Source organism: Labeo rohita, chromosome 15, assembly GCF_022985175.1.
Source record: "Labeo rohita strain BAU-BD-2019 chromosome 15, IGBB_LRoh.1.0, whole genome shotgun sequence".
Lineage (NCBI taxonomy): Eukaryota > Metazoa > Chordata > Actinopteri > Cypriniformes > Cyprinidae > Labeo > Labeo rohita.
This window is the reverse complement of record NC_066883.1, coordinates 38,098,396-38,117,090: the sequence shown is the minus strand read 5'-3', so window position 1 is coordinate 38,117,090 and position 18,695 is coordinate 38,098,396. Positions and strand designations below refer to the sequence as shown.

Here is an 18,695-nt window from a genome sequence, read left to right as displayed (position 1 = left end):
GGTGTGTCGGTCAAATAGAAGCTGCTTTGCAAAAATATTATGTTGATTTTAAAGGAATACTTCACATAAAAAAAATAATAAAATTGTCACGTTTTTTAAACCCTGTATGACTTTTTCCTCTCTAGAACAAATGAGAAAAAATTACCATATATACAATTAACATGCACATTTTTCTTTGGCAACTTATTAATTCTTATAAAAAATTATTAATTATTTTTCTTTAGCAAATTATTTGCTTAAAACAAGAACAAAATTAATATTAATTATGAAAATGATTTTTTTAGTCATACGTTTGACTGCAAAACATTTGTTTAAAATAATAGAAAAAAATTAATATTAATTTTAAATATAAATTGCTATTACACTTCACAAAAAAAATTAGACCTGGAATGTAACGCATTGAGTTTAAAAATTTAGAATTTTCAAATATTTGAATTTTCAAACATTTGAATTTTCAAAAAATTGAAATTTCAAAAATCTAAACACACTCTAATAATCTTTGTTTTATTTAACAAAAATAAATTATATATATATATATATATATATTCTAAGTTATATATATATTTTTTAATTTTAGATATTTTAAAAAAAAATTTAATTGCTGTGGGTTTAGATGATGACAGCGTTTTTACTGCTGGATGAGTGATTTCTTTCTGCTGTTATTAAGCCAGTGAATCTGTCTGCTGGAATGAATGCTGGAGCTGCAGTCTCAAGTCTCCTCAGAGATCAATAAACACCGTGTGCTGAAATGAGCACTAAAACACACCAGAAAATCATCTGATGAGACGCACTCATGAGCTTCGTGATGTCAGAACACGAGAGCGATCTGTGAGCATGTCCATCGAACACTTTCTTCACGTCGCACTAAGGTTACGGAGCAATTCTTCATCAGATTCAGTGTTTTGTTCCTTGTAATTGTAGCTTGTTTATAGGGACCTTTGATCATTACTCAAATGTGTGTGTGTCTGACCATTTTCTCTGATTCATGCCAGATAAAAGTCAGAAAGATGAACAGGAGAAAATGTACAAAGCCCTTTCATCTCATTCATGTCTGAGAACATATTAAAGCCCTGAATGTTCCTCATGCACATGTGTGGCACAACAGTGATCCACATTTAGAATATTTCCTTTTGCTTCTTATTCTTTTTTCTAAAATGGTCCACTATTAAATCAACTCATGCTTCCTGTATGAACAGTTTAATTTTGTAAATCATTTCAGACTTAGATCTTAATCATAATGACTGATCATATCACACTCTTAAGCAGCATTTTTTGTAAAAATATACATCTTTAACTATAAAGAAACTATAGTTGCTTTTAAAAAATAAATAAATAAAATTCATGCCTATTTAAAAAAAAGCAAATATATAATAATAATAATAATAATAATAATTTTTAAATAATAAGTAATTATTTTAAATCTTCTGATAATGGTGACATCATTAAATCTTAGTTGCTTATTAAATTACTGTAAAAAATCTATTAATTTTTATTTATTCACTGAAAAAAAAAAACTTTTCAATCATAATGTAGGGTTCAATGACAAATGTGACCCTGAAACACAAAACCAGTCATAAGGGTGAATTTTTTGAATTTTTTTTTTAATATTTACATCTGAACAATCTGAACATTACAAGCTGAATAAATAAGCTTTCCATTGATGTATGGTTTGTTATGATAGGACAATATTTGGCTGAGATACAACTATTGAAAGTCTGGAATCTGAGGGTGCAAAAAATTCAAAATATTGAGAAAATCACCTTTAGTTGTCCAAATGAAGTTCTTACCAATGCATATTACTAATCAAAAATTAAGTTTTGATATATTCATGGTAGGAAATTTACAAAATATCTTTACATGATCTTTGCTTAATATCCTAATAATTTTTGGCATAAAAGAAAATTGGATCATTTTGACCTGTACAATGTATTTTTGGTTATTGCTACAAATATACCTGTAATGCTTAAGACAGGGTCACATGGGATTAATCAATATTTTTGTAAAATTATGCATCTTCAATGCCTTTTAAATAAATAAATACATTTTTTGTTTAAGTCTTCTGACAATGCTGTCATCATTCAGTCTTCTTTACTTAGTTGCTTATTAAATTATTGTAAAAAAAAAAAAAAAAAAAAAAAATGGATGATACATTTCAGTTATGAGTGTAATTTGACTGTAAAATAGTCATAATAACCTGGGAGTTATGTGCATTTCACTCAGAGGTCTGAACTCAGTTGTAAGCAGTGAAAGTTGCACTTATTAACTTAGAATTGTAATTGAGTAAAATTAAAAATAGTTAGTAATAATGTACTTTCTTACTACTGCAACTACATCCCTGCACAAAACAAATGTTGTTTATTGTTTTTAATTTCTCAGTAATTATTGTGCTACAGCAAAGTGTAATGGCAAAAAGCTTTCTGGTTAATTCTTTAAAGTTACAACACCAACATTTCTATGTAATTTGTTACATTGTCACATACAATATAACAAATTACTTTTGTTATTACATTGTAATTACTTTGTAATTTGTTACATTGTTACACATATACAATGTATCCATGTACATTTGTTACACACACACACACACACTGCCGCTCAAAAGTTTGGGATCAGTACGATTTTTAATGGTTTTTAAAAACATTTCTTATGCTCATTAAGGCTGTGTTCATTTCATCAAAAATACAGAAAAAAATACAATATTGTGAAATATTATTACAATGTAAAACTACATATTTTCTATATTAATATACATTAAAATTTAATTTGTATCTGTAATTAAATATGAATTATTAGAATCATTACAGTGACATGATCCTTCAGAAATCATTCTAATATGCTGATTTATTATCACTGCTGGAAACAGTATTTTTTTGGGAAACTGCGATACTTTTTTTTTCAGAATTCTTTGATCAATAAAAGGTTAAAAAGAACAGCATTCATTTAAAATAGAAAGGTTTTCTAACAATATACACTACTGATCAAAAGTTTGGAGTCAGTACATTTTTCTTCTTTCTTTTTTTGAAAATTAAATACTTGAAATTGAAATTAATACTTTTATTCACCAAGGATGTGTTAAATTAATAAAAAGTGATAGCATAGATTTACATTGTTTGAAAAAGATTATATTTTGAACAAATCTTGTTCTTTTTAACTTATTTATCAGAATACTAAAAAAAAAGAGTAATAGGTTCCAAAAAAAATATTAAGCAGCACAACTGTTTCCAACATTGATATTCTAATAATAAATCAGCATATTAGATGATTTCTGAACATACGACTGGAGTAACAGCTGATGAAAATTCAGCTTTGCATCACAGGAATAAATTATATGTTAAAGTATATTAAAATAAAAACCATTGTTTTATATTGTAATAACATTTTGCAATATTACAGTTTTTTTCTGTATTTTTGAACAAATAAATGCAGCCCTGATGAGCATAAGAGACTCTTTAAAAACATTACAAGTCTTACTGATCCCAAACTTTTGAGCGGTAGTGTTTATATATATATATATATAAAAACTAAGAGAGACATGGAGGGTTTTAGGACCCTGATGAGCATCAGAATCAGAAGCTTCACCAGTCAATAGAGTGAGAGAGAGAGAGAGCAGGCGAGGGAGGACAGAAGAGCGGCTGTGTTGTGCGTGTGCTGTCAGTGTGTTCCCCACTGAGGGCTCGAGCGCACACCTCCGTGAGACACGACACGAGAGTGTGTGTGTGAGTGTGAGCGAGTGTGCCGAGCTGTGACACATAGGAGGGAATGACATGAACGCTCATGAGAGGAAGCGAGGAAGAGACCTGTAAGCACTTGCTGCTGCTGCTGCATGTTTACACACACACACACACACACACACACGGGACAGGAGATGGTGAAAGTGGAGCTTCAGAAGTGTGTGAGAGAGACAGATAGTTTGATCTAGAGTTGGACGGATGGACGCCGCAGCACATTCTGACGCTTGTGGTTTGTCTTTCAGACGCGGACAGCAAGTGTTCCTGAGAGCCGACGACACACCTGCCGCTGTCCTGCACTCCCTACAGGTAACAACACCTGTCTGTCTTTCTATCGCTCTGTCTGTCATTCAGTCATGCTTTATATGTGACCCTGGAGCTCAAAACCAGTCTTAAGTATCACTTGTGTATTAGTAGCAATAGCCAACATTACACTGTATGGGTCAAAATGATCAAATTTTCTTTTATGCCAAAAATCATTAGGATCTTAATGTTCCATTGAGATATTTTGTAAATTTCCTACCGTAAATATATCAAAACTTCATTTTTGATTAGTAATATGCATTGCTAAGAACGTCATATGGAGGTGATTTTTTTCAATGTTTTCTCAATTCTTAAGTGCATTAATGCATTAATAAGTGCATTATTTGCTGTTTTTTATCGATTTAACAAAAATATATATATTTTGTACAATAATTTGACAAGCAGCTAAGTAAAGGAAATTAAATGATGTCACCATTGTCAGAAGACTTAACCATTATTCAAAAATTCAAAATTCAAAAAATTCAAAAATTATTTATTTATTTAAAAAGCATTAAGTTTATGTATTTATACTTCTTTATAGTTGAAGATAATTTTTTTTTTTTTTTGCAAAAAACTGATTAAGAATGTGTAAACCTGGATATTTGTAGCAATAGCCAACAGTACATTGCATGGGTCAAAATGATCGATTTTTCTTTTATGATTTTTCTTCCATGAAAATATTTTGTACATTTCCTACCGTAAATATATCAAAACTTAATTTTCTGATCAGTAATATGCATTGCTAAGTGCTTCATTTGGACAACTTTAAAGGTGATTTTCTCAATATTTAGATTTTTTTGCACTGTCAGGTTTGAGATTTTCAAACAGTTGTGTCTCAGCCAAATATTGTCCTCTCATAAAGCTTATTTATTCAAATCTCAATTTAAAAAATTGACATTTTATGACCGGTTTTATCTGTTTATCTGTCTGTTTCACATGTGCGTCTCACACATTTGTGCTTGAATTCAAGGTTGTTTTCTTTCTTTAGAGGAAAGACTTGAGGAATAATAGTCAGAAAACAGATAAATGATTTACAGAGGAAATCATAAGCGCGTGTTTGTGTGTGAGTGTATGACCTCACCGCCGCTTGATTCATATCAACACACTTTCTGATGTTATCTCATAAACACACGTAGACAAACACCAGCGTCACACAGAATGTGTTGAAATGAGTCTGTGTGTGCTGTAGGCGTGTACAAGAGGGAAAACCAGTTTAGGCAGCACTGGTATTCAGCCAATCAGCTTAAATGACAATGTAACCTGTAGAACGCAAACACACGCACACACACACACACACTCGCTCTCAGCCTGGTTTCCGTTCCTCGTGCGGTTTGTGAGGTAAATCCGTCAAATCATCAAATAACTCCAAAGAATCCCTTATATGGACTCTGAGGGAGAGAGAGACAGATACTGAAGATCTCTCTGTGTGTGTTTATGTGTGTGAATGACTTTTCTTTCAATCTCTGATGTGTTTGTTCAGTTTCACTTTACTTTAAGTTAACTTGAGCTTATGCTTTAACTAACAATAGAACATTTATTCACCATTTTTCATGTGAGCATACAGTAATGCACGTAAAAACTACTTTTAATATGTGTAAATGAACAGATAAAGCAGTGTAAACCAGTGCGTTTGTGTAGACGCTGTAAGTGTGTGTTTCTCTATCTCTGAATGAGATCGCAGCTGATGCGTTTCATGTCTTTTGAGTGCGTGCGGTCGTGTTTTAAACGTGTGCGTCGTCTCGTACGGAACTCCCATTCGGTCTCAATGGAGCAAATAGACGCCGGCATGAATAAATGATGCTGATGTTTTCGGGTCAGACGGCAGCGGTCAAACACATAAGGCGTTTCTTCATTACACCTCAACGCTCTCTGTCTGTCTGATTGTGTGTGTCAAAGAGGCTCGTTTGCATGAACAGAACAGGGTGGTGATTTTATCACCCCAGAGAAAGAGGAGATGACAGGAGGACGACAGGGTGAAGGACAAAGAGACAGAGAGAGGATAAATAGATCATGAACGAACGCAGGAAAGATCAGAAAGGAGACTTTCACAAGATTAGATAGTGTGATACTGAGAGACAGATACAATATAGTATATGGACAGAGAGAGAGACACAGAGCCATAGACAAGCATTTTGTACTTTTATATATCAAGGATGCATTAAATTGATCAAAAGTGACAGTAAAGACATTTTATAATGTTGCAAATGATTTCTACTTCAAACAAATGCTGTTCTTTTGAACTTTCTATTCATCTGTGAATCCTGAAAAATAAAATGCATGACAGTTTCCCCAAAATATTGGGCAGTGTTTTCAACAGTGTGTAATACATTTTACAAATATTATTATAATTTAAAATAGCTGTTTTCTATGTGAATATCTGTTAAAATGAAATTGATTTTTGTATAGCTCTTTTCACAACTTAATGTGAGTGAGAAATTATTTTTTTGTGAGTTTTTATGTGAGTTTTTATTATTTTTTTTATTAATAAAAAATACAGTAAAAATAGTGAAAATTGTTACAATTTAAAATAGCTGTTTTCTATGTGAATATCTGTTAAACTGTAATTTATTTTTGTGATCAAAGCTGAATTTTCAGCATCATTTTCAGAAAAATAAAATGTATGACACTTTCCACAAAAATATTGGGCAGCACAACTGCTTTCAACATTAATTATACAAAATACAGTAAAAATAGTGAAATATTTTTACAATTTAAAACAGCTGTTTTCTATGTGAATATCTGTTAAAATGTAATTGATTTCTGTGATGCGCAGCTGAATTTTCAGCATCATTACTCCAGTCTTCAGAGTCACATGATCCTTCAGAAATCATTCTAATATGCTGATTTGCTGCTCAACACACATTTATGATTATTAGCAATGTTGAAAACAGTTGTGCTGCACAATATTTTTTGTGGAAACTATCATAAATTTATTGTTTTTTAGGATTCACAGATGAATAGAAAGTTCAAAAGAACAACGAGAATCGTTGGTAACATTATAAATGTCTTTACTGTCACTTTTGATCAATGAATATTCATTCATTTTTTATAGCACATTTTTGAATGGTAATGTATCAATGTTTCCATAAAAATATCAACATTGATAATAATCATAAATGTTATGTGACACTGAAGACTGGAGTAATGATGCAGAAAATTCAGCTGCGCATTCACTTATAAGCTGCTGTTTTGCATTAGAATAATATTTACGAATTTTTACAGTATTTTTGATCAAATAAATGCAGCTTTGGTGAGCAGAAGAGACTCAAAAACCCCCCAAAAATAGTGTATTAAATATATTTAAGGATTTCTGTATGCTATTGCACATATATAAAGACGTAGTTAATATATACGAGTTGTAACAGAGCAATCTTTCCTCTCAGGAGGGTGTTTGGGTTTGTTGTGTCCGGTGTCACATGTGACTCGCTGTGTGTCTCACCCTGAAGCTCCAGACAATAAGAGAGGTTAATCTACTGTCAGACACACACACACACACGCACAGAGCGCAGATGTGCTGCATTTGCATCTTAACAGAGACAGAAAGTGAGAATGAGATGAGAACTGCTGCTGTCAGCCGTCTGTGTGTGTGTGTGTGTGTGTGTGTGACAGCTGCGTTTAAGAAGGCGTCCACTGAGCGCACTCAGGTCTCTTTTCGTTTGGTCTCTCGTCCTTCACTCTGCTTCAGTGGTTGGCGGCAGGTCTCTCTCTCTCTCTCTCTCTGCATCACGCTGTTCTTCTCGTTTAACAGCGCTGAGTGTGTATCAGAGCGCCAGAGAAACCAATGCAGCGGCACGTTCAGCTCAGAGACACACACCGCGATGCAGTACAGGTACGACACACATAAACACAAACACACACACACTCACCTGCTTCAGTAGTTTTACTCGTGGTGTGTGTCTCTGATCATACGTGTGCCATTTGTTCGTCATGTTTCCATGTGTGTAGATCAGAAGCTCATCGTCTCTCTAATTAACTCACTAACAAATTAGATCTGGCTCCGCCCACTGTCACTGCCCTCTCGCTGATGGCCAATTAACTCCACTGATTATACGGATCACATCAGAGCTGAACTCTGAAAGCCTTTTGTTTATAATGAATAGATTTATATTTAAATGAGAGTTTACATCACGACTGACCTTCATCGCTATTCATCTGCGTCTGTCTCGCTCCTCAGCTGTTTTCTGCTTATGTCTTAGAGATTGTGCGAACAAATGCACACACAGCAAAACGTCACTCATTCGTTCAGTGATCAATACACTGATTCAGTCTGTGTGTGTGTGTCAGTCACTGCATTGATCATGTCAGGTCAAATTGATTTGTGTGGCTCTTTGCACAACACACATTGTTTTAAAGCAGCAAGATCACGACTACTTGTTGCATTAGCAAATTAGAGCTGACAACACTTTATGTTTTGAGACTATATAAACATCAAGCAGGTGAGATTTGCAATGTGTGCATTGCTTTTATGTGAGTGAGAAATTTTCTCCTGCTCAAGGCTGCATTTGTTTTACCAAAAATACAGTAAAAATAGTGAAATATTATTAAAGGAGAAGTCCACTTCCAGAACAACAATTCACAAATAATGTACTCACCCTCTTGTCATCCAAGATGTTCATGTCTTTCTGTCTTCAGTCGTAAAGAAATTCTGTTTTTTGAGGAAAACATTTAATTTTTCTCCATATAATGGACTTCATTCGTGTCCCGAACTTCCAAAATGTAGTTTAAATGCAGCTTCAAAGGCTCTAAGGAAGAAGGGTCTTATCTAGTGAAACGTTCGTTCATTTTTTCTGAAAATTAAAATGTGTATACTTTTTAAGCACAACAGCTGGTGTAGCACAGGCTCTGGGATGTGCGTTCATGTACTATTGAATCACGTCGAAAGGTCACGCGGAACTACAGACCCAGTGTTTACAAAGCAAACACACAAAGACTAAGAAAGTGCAAGTAAGTCAAACACTGTTCACAAACAAAAAGCTACAACGATGTCGGACGATTCTGAAGTTGTAGGAGAAAATAAGATGGAGTTTTTCGCCATACTCTACCTTTCGGAGTACACAGACGATGAACTTAGACGTGATTCATAGTAGTGATGGGAAGTTTGGATCATTTTACCGACTCGGACCTTTGAGTCTCGTTCAGCAAAAATGAACAAATCTTTTATTGAGTCGTTTCGTTCATTTTAGCAAAATCAGCGTCACGTGACGCCCCATAAGACGAACGAACGACTCGAAAAACCTGAAGACTCGAAACAGGTGAACTAATTCCAGTACAGAACCTAATAGGATGTTGCACATGCGCGACTGAACGAATCACTCCCCGAGATGACTCTTTCTGAGTCATATTAAAGATCCGTTCAAAATGAACGAATCATTCAAGAACGACCTGTTGACGTGCATCCCAGAGCCTGTGCTACACAAGCTTTTGTGCTTATGAAGTATACACATTTTTATTTTTAGAAAACAATGATGGATTGTTTCGCTAGATAAGACCCTTCTTCCTCGGCTGGGATCGTTTAGAGCCTTTGAAGCTGCATTTAAACTACATTTTGGAAGTTCAAAATTGGGGGCACAATCGAAGTCCATTATATGAAGAAAAATCCTGAAATGTTTTCCTCAAAAACCATAATTTCTTTACAGCTGAAGACAGAAAGACACGAACATCTTGGATGACAAAGGAGTGAGTACATTATTTGTGAATTGTTGTTCTGGAAGTGGACTTCTCCTTTAAGGTGGCTTGAGAAAACAAACTTTATTATCTGCTATGTAAGGTGGTTCTTCTACTTCTGAGCTGAAACTTAGTGTCTCCTCCTAGAGCTTTAAAGCTACAACCACCAAACTCAGGTCTTGGGACTGGTCTGAAGTTAGTTGCTGTATCTTTTCTAACTGATCCGGCTTATGGTTTTCACAAACCAGACTATCAAAACCACCTAAAATCCCATAGACTTTCACTGAGGGCGTGAAAACTTTTATACAAAGAGACCTATGGTGCATCTAAGCTGTTTTTTGCTATAGCAAAGCTTAACAACTCACTACTTAAAAACAGATAAAACAGCCTAAGCTGAATGGCTGCTATGGCTGCTCTCCCAGGCTGGTTTTAAAGTGGTTTTAACCACTTTTTAGCTGGTCTTAGCTGGCCAAGGTTAAACCAGCTATTTTCAGCTTAAACCAACTAAGACAACCAGCCTAGGCTGTTTTCAACTGGTTTTGAACTGTTTATTTTACTGAATTAATTGGTTTTAGCTAGTTTAAACATGTTAAACATGCTGTTAACATGCTAATAATGCTAGCAACATGCTAGTAACTTGCTAATCATGCTAACAGCTGCTAGTAACTTGCTAATCATCCTAGTAACATGTTACTAACATGCTAGTAACATGCTAATCAAGCTAGAAACATGCTGGAAACAAGTTATAAACATGTTAATCACGTTAGCAACATACTAGTAACATGCTAATCATGCTAGCAACATGCTAGTAACTTGCTAATCATGCTAACAGCTGCTAGTAACTTGCTAATCAAGCTAGAAACATGATAGAAACAAGTTATAAACATGTTAATCATGCTAGCAACATGCTAGTAACTAGCTAATTATGCTAGCAACATGTTAGTAATTTGCTAATCATCTTAACAACATGTTAGTAAAATGCTAATCATGCTAGAAACATGCTAGAAACATGTTAATCATGCTAATAGCATGCTAGCAACAAACTAGTAACATGCTAATCATGTTAGAAACATGCTGGTAACATGTTAATCATGCTAGAAATGTGTTAGCAACATGCTAGTAACCAGCTAATTATGCTAGCAACATGTTAGTAATTTGCTAATCATCTTAACATGTTAGTAAAACGCTAATCATGCTAGAAACATGCTAGAAACATGCTAATCATGCTAATAGCATGCTAGCAACAAACTAGTAACATGTTAATCGTGTAAGAAACATGCTAGAAACATGTTAATCGTGCTAGCAACATGCTGGTAACATGTTAATCATGCTAGAAATGTGTTAGCAACATGCTAGTAACTGGCTAATTATGCTAGCAACATGTTAGTAATTTGCTAATCATGTTAACAACATGTTAATAAAACGCTAATCATGCTAGAAATATGCTAAAAACATGCTAATCATGCTAATAGCATGCTAGCAACAAACTAGTAACATGCTAATCGTGTAAGAAACATGCTAGAAACATGTTAATCGTGCTAGCAACATGCTAGTAACATGCTAATCATGTTAGAAACATGCTGGTAACTTGCTTATCATGCTAACAACATTGTAATCAGCCTATTGATTTCTGTGATGCGCAGCTGAATTTTCAGCATCATTACTCCAGTCTTCAGTGTCACATGATCCTTCAGAAATCATTCTAATAGGCTGATTTACTGCTCAACAAACATTTATGATTATTATGAATGTTGAAAACAGTTGTGCTGCACAATATTTTTGTGGAAACTGTTTTCAACATTGCTAATAATCATAAATGTTTGTTGAGCAGTAAATCAGTATATTAGAATGATTTCTGAAGGATCATGTGACACTGAAGACTGGAGTAATGATGCTGAAAATTCAGCTTTGCTGAGTGGCATTAAAACACAAACACAGACTGAGAATCAGCCGTAAATCAGAGTAATTTGCATATTAGATGAGCGTGAGGACCGGACGAGCAGGTGGAGCAGGTGATTCTTCATCTTTGTTTTTTCTTAGTTTTTTTTTGTCCATCTGTGAGGAGCAGGAGGACTTTAATGACCCAGAAACAGCAGCCGTAATGATGAATTGATACACACACACACACACACTGAAAGACACACATAATAGGTGATTTATGTTGTAAGTGAGTGTGTGTGTCAGGGGTCTTTCCACTGTTATTCTGATCACAAAACACATTATACAGACAGAGAGAGAAGCATGAGAAAATGAAATGCTGCGAAGGAGCAGATGATGTGGAAAATGTTCTTCATCATCACCTTTTGCTCCTGTTTTTCATCATATTATTCCTGCTGGCTCCGTCTCGGACCTTCATATCCTCTGCGGTTTCATCTGCGTCTCTCACGGGATGTAATTACTTTATGTTATTCTTTCTCTGGCTGTTGATAAAGCGCAGTATCGGCACGCTCTGTTGCTCTTTGTGCTCGATCTGAACGTCCTTCAGCCTGCAGCAGGTACGGCTGCTAGAAGCAGTGTGTGTGTGTGTGTGTGTGTGTGTGTGTGTTCAGCCCTGTTGCATTTATATCTGCATATCGATTCCTTCATCACCTCTCAGCCGTGGTGCAATTACTGTAATGCAGCCTGTGATGGCTTATTGCTTCATCAACCGTATGCATTGCTTTAATGATACATTTAATTGTTTAATTGTTGCAGAAAGCCTGTCCTGATGCTGCTTTTAAATCTCCACTGCATCTGCACAGCAGGAACTAAACAACTTGCTTATTCAGTATTTTTGTCTTTTTTTGTAAAATACTGAACATTCTAGAAACAAAAATTCACTTGAGAAACATAATTTTAACTTGTTTATATTTATTTATTAGTGTTGTCAAATGATTAATTGCAATTAATTGCGTCCAGAATACATTTTTTTTGCATATTTATTGTGTGTATATATAAATACACACATATCTGAAAATATTTACATGTATTTACATGTATATATTTATATTCATATAAATATTTTTTTAAAACCTATACATAACATTTTTTCCAGAATGCACACATGCATGTGTGTGTGTGTATATATATATATATATATATATATGTTAATGCTGTCAAATGATTAATTGCAATTAATCGCAATTAATCCAGAATAAGTTTTTTGTTTACTTAATATGTGTATACTGTATATATTTATTATGTATAAATACACTTACTTACAGTATATATTTTGACAATATTTACATGTATTTAAATGTATATATTTATATTCATATACATATTTTTTAAATACATAAACATAACAATTTTTATTAAACATAACAGAATATATATATATATATATATATATATATATATATATAATATACACACCATATATATTATATATATTATGTTAACAAATTTTGGATACAGTTAATTGTATATATAAATACACTAATATATATAAATGTAAAGAAATAAAAATAATAAAATAAAAATATTTGATAAATACATTTTATTTAAATAATATATATATATTATAAAAAATATATATATATATATATATATATATATAATTTAAATATTTAAAAACATTCAAATATTTTGACAAATATACTTTGTTTAGTTTAATTTTTGTTACCCAATTAGTAGATTTTGTTTGTGTGTTTTTACTGTAAATTTTAATATAGTTTGTTTTTTTTTAAACTGTATTTTTAACATTTACACTTATGTAAACATTCTTAAATCAAGATGCATTTACTGGAGATGCAAAATGGCTTAAAATATTAAGTCTTGTTTTCTATAAAATGTACCAAAATTAAGTGAATTTTTGCTTAAATCAATAAACAAAATATCCACCAATGTGGTCTGAAAAAAAAACCCTATTTATTTTCCCTTTGAAAAAAGATTATTTTTCCGACCCCATTGGCAGATATTTGTTCTTGTTTTAAGCAAAAAACTCACTTAATTTTGGTACTTTTTTTGGTTTGTTTTAAAGAAGTTTAAGAAAATAAGACTTTTTAGGTTATTTTGCATCTCAAGTAAATGTACCTTGCTTTTATCAGAATAAATGATTCATCTTGTTAACAAAACGAGGGTATTTTGACTGGAAAACAAGACAGAAACACTGATAAGAGGAGTGTTTTCTGTGTTGCAGGGCTGATGTTGAGGCGTGCAGCGTTTTGCACAGGCATGTGGATGATTTAATCAAATGAGTGCACTCGCAGTGGTTCGGTGTGGATTATTGATGTTGGGTGTGTTTGGTCAAGCTCTTGTTGTCTGATTATTCAGCAGATGGTTTCTGATCCGCAGTGGCATTTTCTAGCATTAATGCGGCTGATTTCAGTATCTGTTCATGAATCAGGCCGTCTGGGATTCAAACCCACAACCTTCTGACGTCTGGATTCATATGTGTGTGTGTGTGTGTGTATCTAAAACTCTTGACACTTTAAGTGTCTCTGGTGCATCTTCACAACTCCGGATCTTGAGCACGCAGTCACACACACACACACTGTGCCATCTGCTGAGTTATCTGCGTGCCAGGGAAATAGAGCTCTGACACACACACACACACACACACTTGCGTTGAAGTACTGTCTCTCATGGATAAGAGCAGAGAGATTCTCTTTCTTCATCAGCGAGATGTGAAGATGAAATGTCAGATGACGTGATGTGTGTTAAACTTCAGTAGAGTGACATGCAGCACTAGAACATTACAGTTTTTCTGCACAAAATCTATTTTAAATATACAGTAAATATATGCTGTAAGCAGTAAAAATAAAATATATTTTTTTGAAAGTTAAAATATATTAAATCTCAGCTGTCATATCAGGGTTACTATAGAAAACTAAAACTAAAACCATAAAAAATGACTTTAAATAAATTAAATTAAATATAATTTTTTATTTCACCTAGTTAGTAAGATGACATTTTCTTATTTTCATGTAGTTTAATTTGATGTGCTAAAGTAATTTAAACAAATTCAGAAATGAAAATGAATAAAAACAACAAAAATAAGAATGACAGGAAGAACACATTTTAAAATGATCAAAACTTTAACAAAAACAAACATGAAAGCAGAAAATACTGAAATAAATTTAAATTTGAAGTGTTAACAAAAACTCTAATAGTATAATAGAACCAAAACATAGTTTAAATGTACTTCAGCAGCAAGAAAATACATTTCCATTCTTACATTGGGATATATTTACAGTAAATGCAAATGTGTATTTATTTATTTATTTTTTTATGTTATATTTGTTTTTTTTTTGTGGAACATTGTAAAGTATGTTCCTTGCAAATTTTGATTCAAATGTATATAAATATATATATATATATATATATATATATATATAATATAAATATATAATAAAATAACTGCAACAATATATATGCAACACAAAAAGTGTTTTTATTGTTATATTTTGAAAAAAAAAAATTATATTTTAAATATATTATTAAAAAATTCAAAAATATATTGGAAGGAAATGTGTTACCTTTTGTAATACCTTTTTTTTGGCCATTTTTGTATATTTTAAAATATATTAGAAAATATTATTTATTCATTTATTTTTGGAATATTGTAAAGTATGTTCCTTGCTAATTTAGAGTCAAATGTGTTTTATGCATAAATATATATATATATATATATAAACATATACATTTCTATTTTTAAAATATATTATTAAAAAAAGCAAAAATGAATTGGCAGAAAATGTGTTTTTATTGTTGTTATATTTTGGAAAAAAATTATATATTTTTTGGCCATTTTTGTATATTTTAAAATATATTTAAAAAATATAATTATTATTTTGGAACATTGTAAAGTATGTTTCTTGCTAATTTTGATTCAGATGTGTTTTATAGATATATATATATATATATGCATTTCTATTTTTAAAGTATATTATCAAAAAAAAAAAAAAAAAAAAAAGGACAAAAATATTTTGGCAGAAAATATGTTTTTATTTTTGTATTTTGAAAAAATGCCATACATTTTTTTGGGCCATTTTTGCATATTTTTATATATTTATTTACTTATTCTTTTTGCCGTATGTCTGTATGAAACAATTCAATTGCCAGAAGAATTACAGTGTACAAGAGATAAAACAAAGAATGATACAATCCGAGAAAGACAATGTGTGTGTTTGTGTGACCCTTGAAAGAGTGGTTTTCTTTTGATTCATTGGTTTAATTTTGTGTTTCTGCAGTGTCTTGTTTGTGTTGTTCATTATAATCAGTTTAACAAACTCTCTTGTGTTTTGTGGTCAATATCATGACTAGTTACTATCTCAGGATAATGACTATGGTTCACCACAACTCTGTGCTTTTGTGTATGTTTGTGTGTGATGTAAACTACAGTTCAGTCTGATTGAGAGTAAAATCTTTTAGCGCTTTCACAAAACCAGTGATTATTGTGTCTTTTTAATTCTTAATCACTTCGCAGACATAAATGATTCTTGTGAACACCATCATCATTTCTGATTTCTTTAGCTCAGACGTTTATTTATTTGTATTAAATTGTAAATCAACAGCAAATAATTTTGTGCTCAATTTAGCTGACGAGAAAGACGAGCGTTTCCCCACGACTGGCTTTTCAAACTCAACACTATTTAAATCAGACAAATAAAGCGCAGAGCAAATTTAACAGCAGCTCATTCTTCATTTCAGATTAATGACGTCTGTTAAATTTTAACGTTAATTAGTTAAACTGCTCTTTGTTCCTAAAATAATTAGATTTTTTTATGTGCACCAGCAACACTGATTAGTAAGGCATAAATGATAAATGCCAGCTATAAATCTGATGTTTTTCTCAAATGCTTGAAGCTTTTATATATAATGCATTATGGCTTGTAATGAATTATGATCAGTCATATGTTCTCGTGAATAATTGCAACTGCAGTTATTATAATAGATTATAATATATATATATTCATATTTAGCTGTTTCTACACCAAATTTCTGGTCTAAAAAAACAAAACAAAAATAATAATTATAATATAATTATAATAATATGTGATTTGTTTATTTATTTATTTTTGTTATGTCTTATTAACTAGGTGAAATAAAATGTATATTTAGTTAACATGTATTTTTTTTTAAAGTAACTTTTTTTCTATAGTAACCTCGATATGAAGGTTGAAACTAAATATATTTTCACTTTCAAAAATATATTTCATTGAGCTTCACTGTTTTTCAACATATATTTAGGTTATATTTAAAAAAAAAAAAAAAAAAAAAAATATATATATATATATATATATATATATATATACATTTTTTTTTTAAGTTTTTTATAGTAACCCCAATATGAAGGTTCAAACTTAATATATTTCAAAAAAATATTTTATTGAGCTTCACTGTTTTTCAACATATATATATAAACCCCAAAAAACAAACCAAAAAAAAAAAAAAAAAAAAAAAAAAAAAATATATATATATATATATATATATATATATATTCCCTTTCAAAAATATATTTCATTTAGCTTCACTTTTTTTCACTTTTAGGTTATATTGAAAAAAAATATATAATAAAAATATATATATAAAAAAAAAATATATATATATATTATGTATGTATATATATGTATATATGTACATATATTTTGTGTGTGATTTATTTTCCAATCACAGGTCAATAATTTTTCTCTATTAGGCTAGTTCATCAATTAATTTCTGATTTTTAATCTCCATTCGTCTGTTTCTTCATCTCCTTGACCTGAAAAAGCCTTGTTAGTACTAATGTTGTATGAGTGTGTGAGTCATTTCTTTTCTTGTTGTATGTTTTGCCTTTTATACTTGAAGAAAGAAACTCAAGAAAAAATCAGCTTTTGAAATCTGGTTATTCATTAATCGAGCGAGTGATTCGACAGAACGCTCTTAATCAAACCTCCATTCAGACGAGAAAGAAAAGCGCAGAAAGTCAGCGCGAGTCGATGTGAAGCGCTTTCAAAATGAACTGATTTCAAGGCAATGACTTCATATATTTTAAAAGCCATGAACAGACATTTAACGCACTGACCCTGAAGTTTCAGCAAACTCTCTTCCCAACTTTTTCATAGTCGATGCAGATGCATCTCAGAGCCGAGCTCAGGTGAAGACGTGAATCTGGAAACGTCATACGAGGGTGGTTTCATACTATCTGGCACGCACATTAATGCGAACAAAAGCCACGCGGGACTTCGCTCGGAAAACAAACGGGAGTATAAACACAGAACAATAATGCAGCAGCAGCAGCAGGAAGCCTGGAGTAGATGAACAAGCAGCTCAGATCCTTCCTGCGTCTTCTGACTGAAAAACCAAAGCCTTTCATCAGAACTAGGTCTCAGCAGCCGTGTGTATTAATCGAGAAGCTTCTGGAACGTCGTTGGTGTTATTTATGTAGATTTCTCCTGCATTTGCAAACATGGTCTTGGCAGAGGATTTCTAGAAGCGACTTACAGCAGAAATAACGTCACAGATCGTTTAGACGAGCGGCCCTGCGTGATACGGAAGAACTTGGCGATTAGAGCAAATCTGCTGTTATTAAAGACGAGTCGAGCGTCACAGAAAACATTACAGATGAATATGAACATAATTATAGTGTAGGTTAAAGAGACTGTTAGATATGGAAATGGGAAATAATGGGGTTATGTTTCAGTAATTCAGGATGGATGCTTTGAATTCGACAGATAGATAATAGACGTGTAGTGATCTTTTTCTCGTCTGTTCCGCTCTACTTATGTTTGATTGATTACTCATGTCTGGTTTCCCGCTAATGAAGATAACTGACCCAGAAACGCACGGCCTCATGGGATTTGTAGTCCACCTGACCCTTCAGTCGCCCTCATCCTCTGAGCCAATTACTAGACTTTCATACGTGAGTTACTGAGTCACGGCGTGTTGATGAATCTGACACTTAAACGCTGAGGATTCAACCGGCTCGTCATGACTAGGATTTGTAATTGATCGTCTCGTGGGACCGGATTTAACGTCATCAGAAAGTGCAAAAATCTGAAATCACTGCCACTAATTACAGACTGTAAAGCAAAACAA

At 32.4% G+C, this 18,695-nt stretch overlaps 1 protein-coding gene across 7 annotated transcripts in view; it reads left to right on the top strand.

Moving 5' to 3' along the window:
* The window catches only part of LOC127177621 (cGMP-dependent 3',5'-cyclic phosphodiesterase), a 183,257-nt gene that overhangs the window by 47,996 nt on the left and 116,566 nt on the right, over positions 1-18,695 (top strand). For 2 of the 7 annotated variants that reach the window (XM_051129995.1, XM_051129998.1), the window contains exon 2: positions 3,974-4,037. In XM_051129995.1, coding sequence (XP_050985952.1) covers positions 3,974-4,037 — 64 coding nt within the window. The other 5 variants (XM_051130000.1, XM_051130001.1, XM_051129999.1 and 2 more) reach the window with 5 other exon arrangements.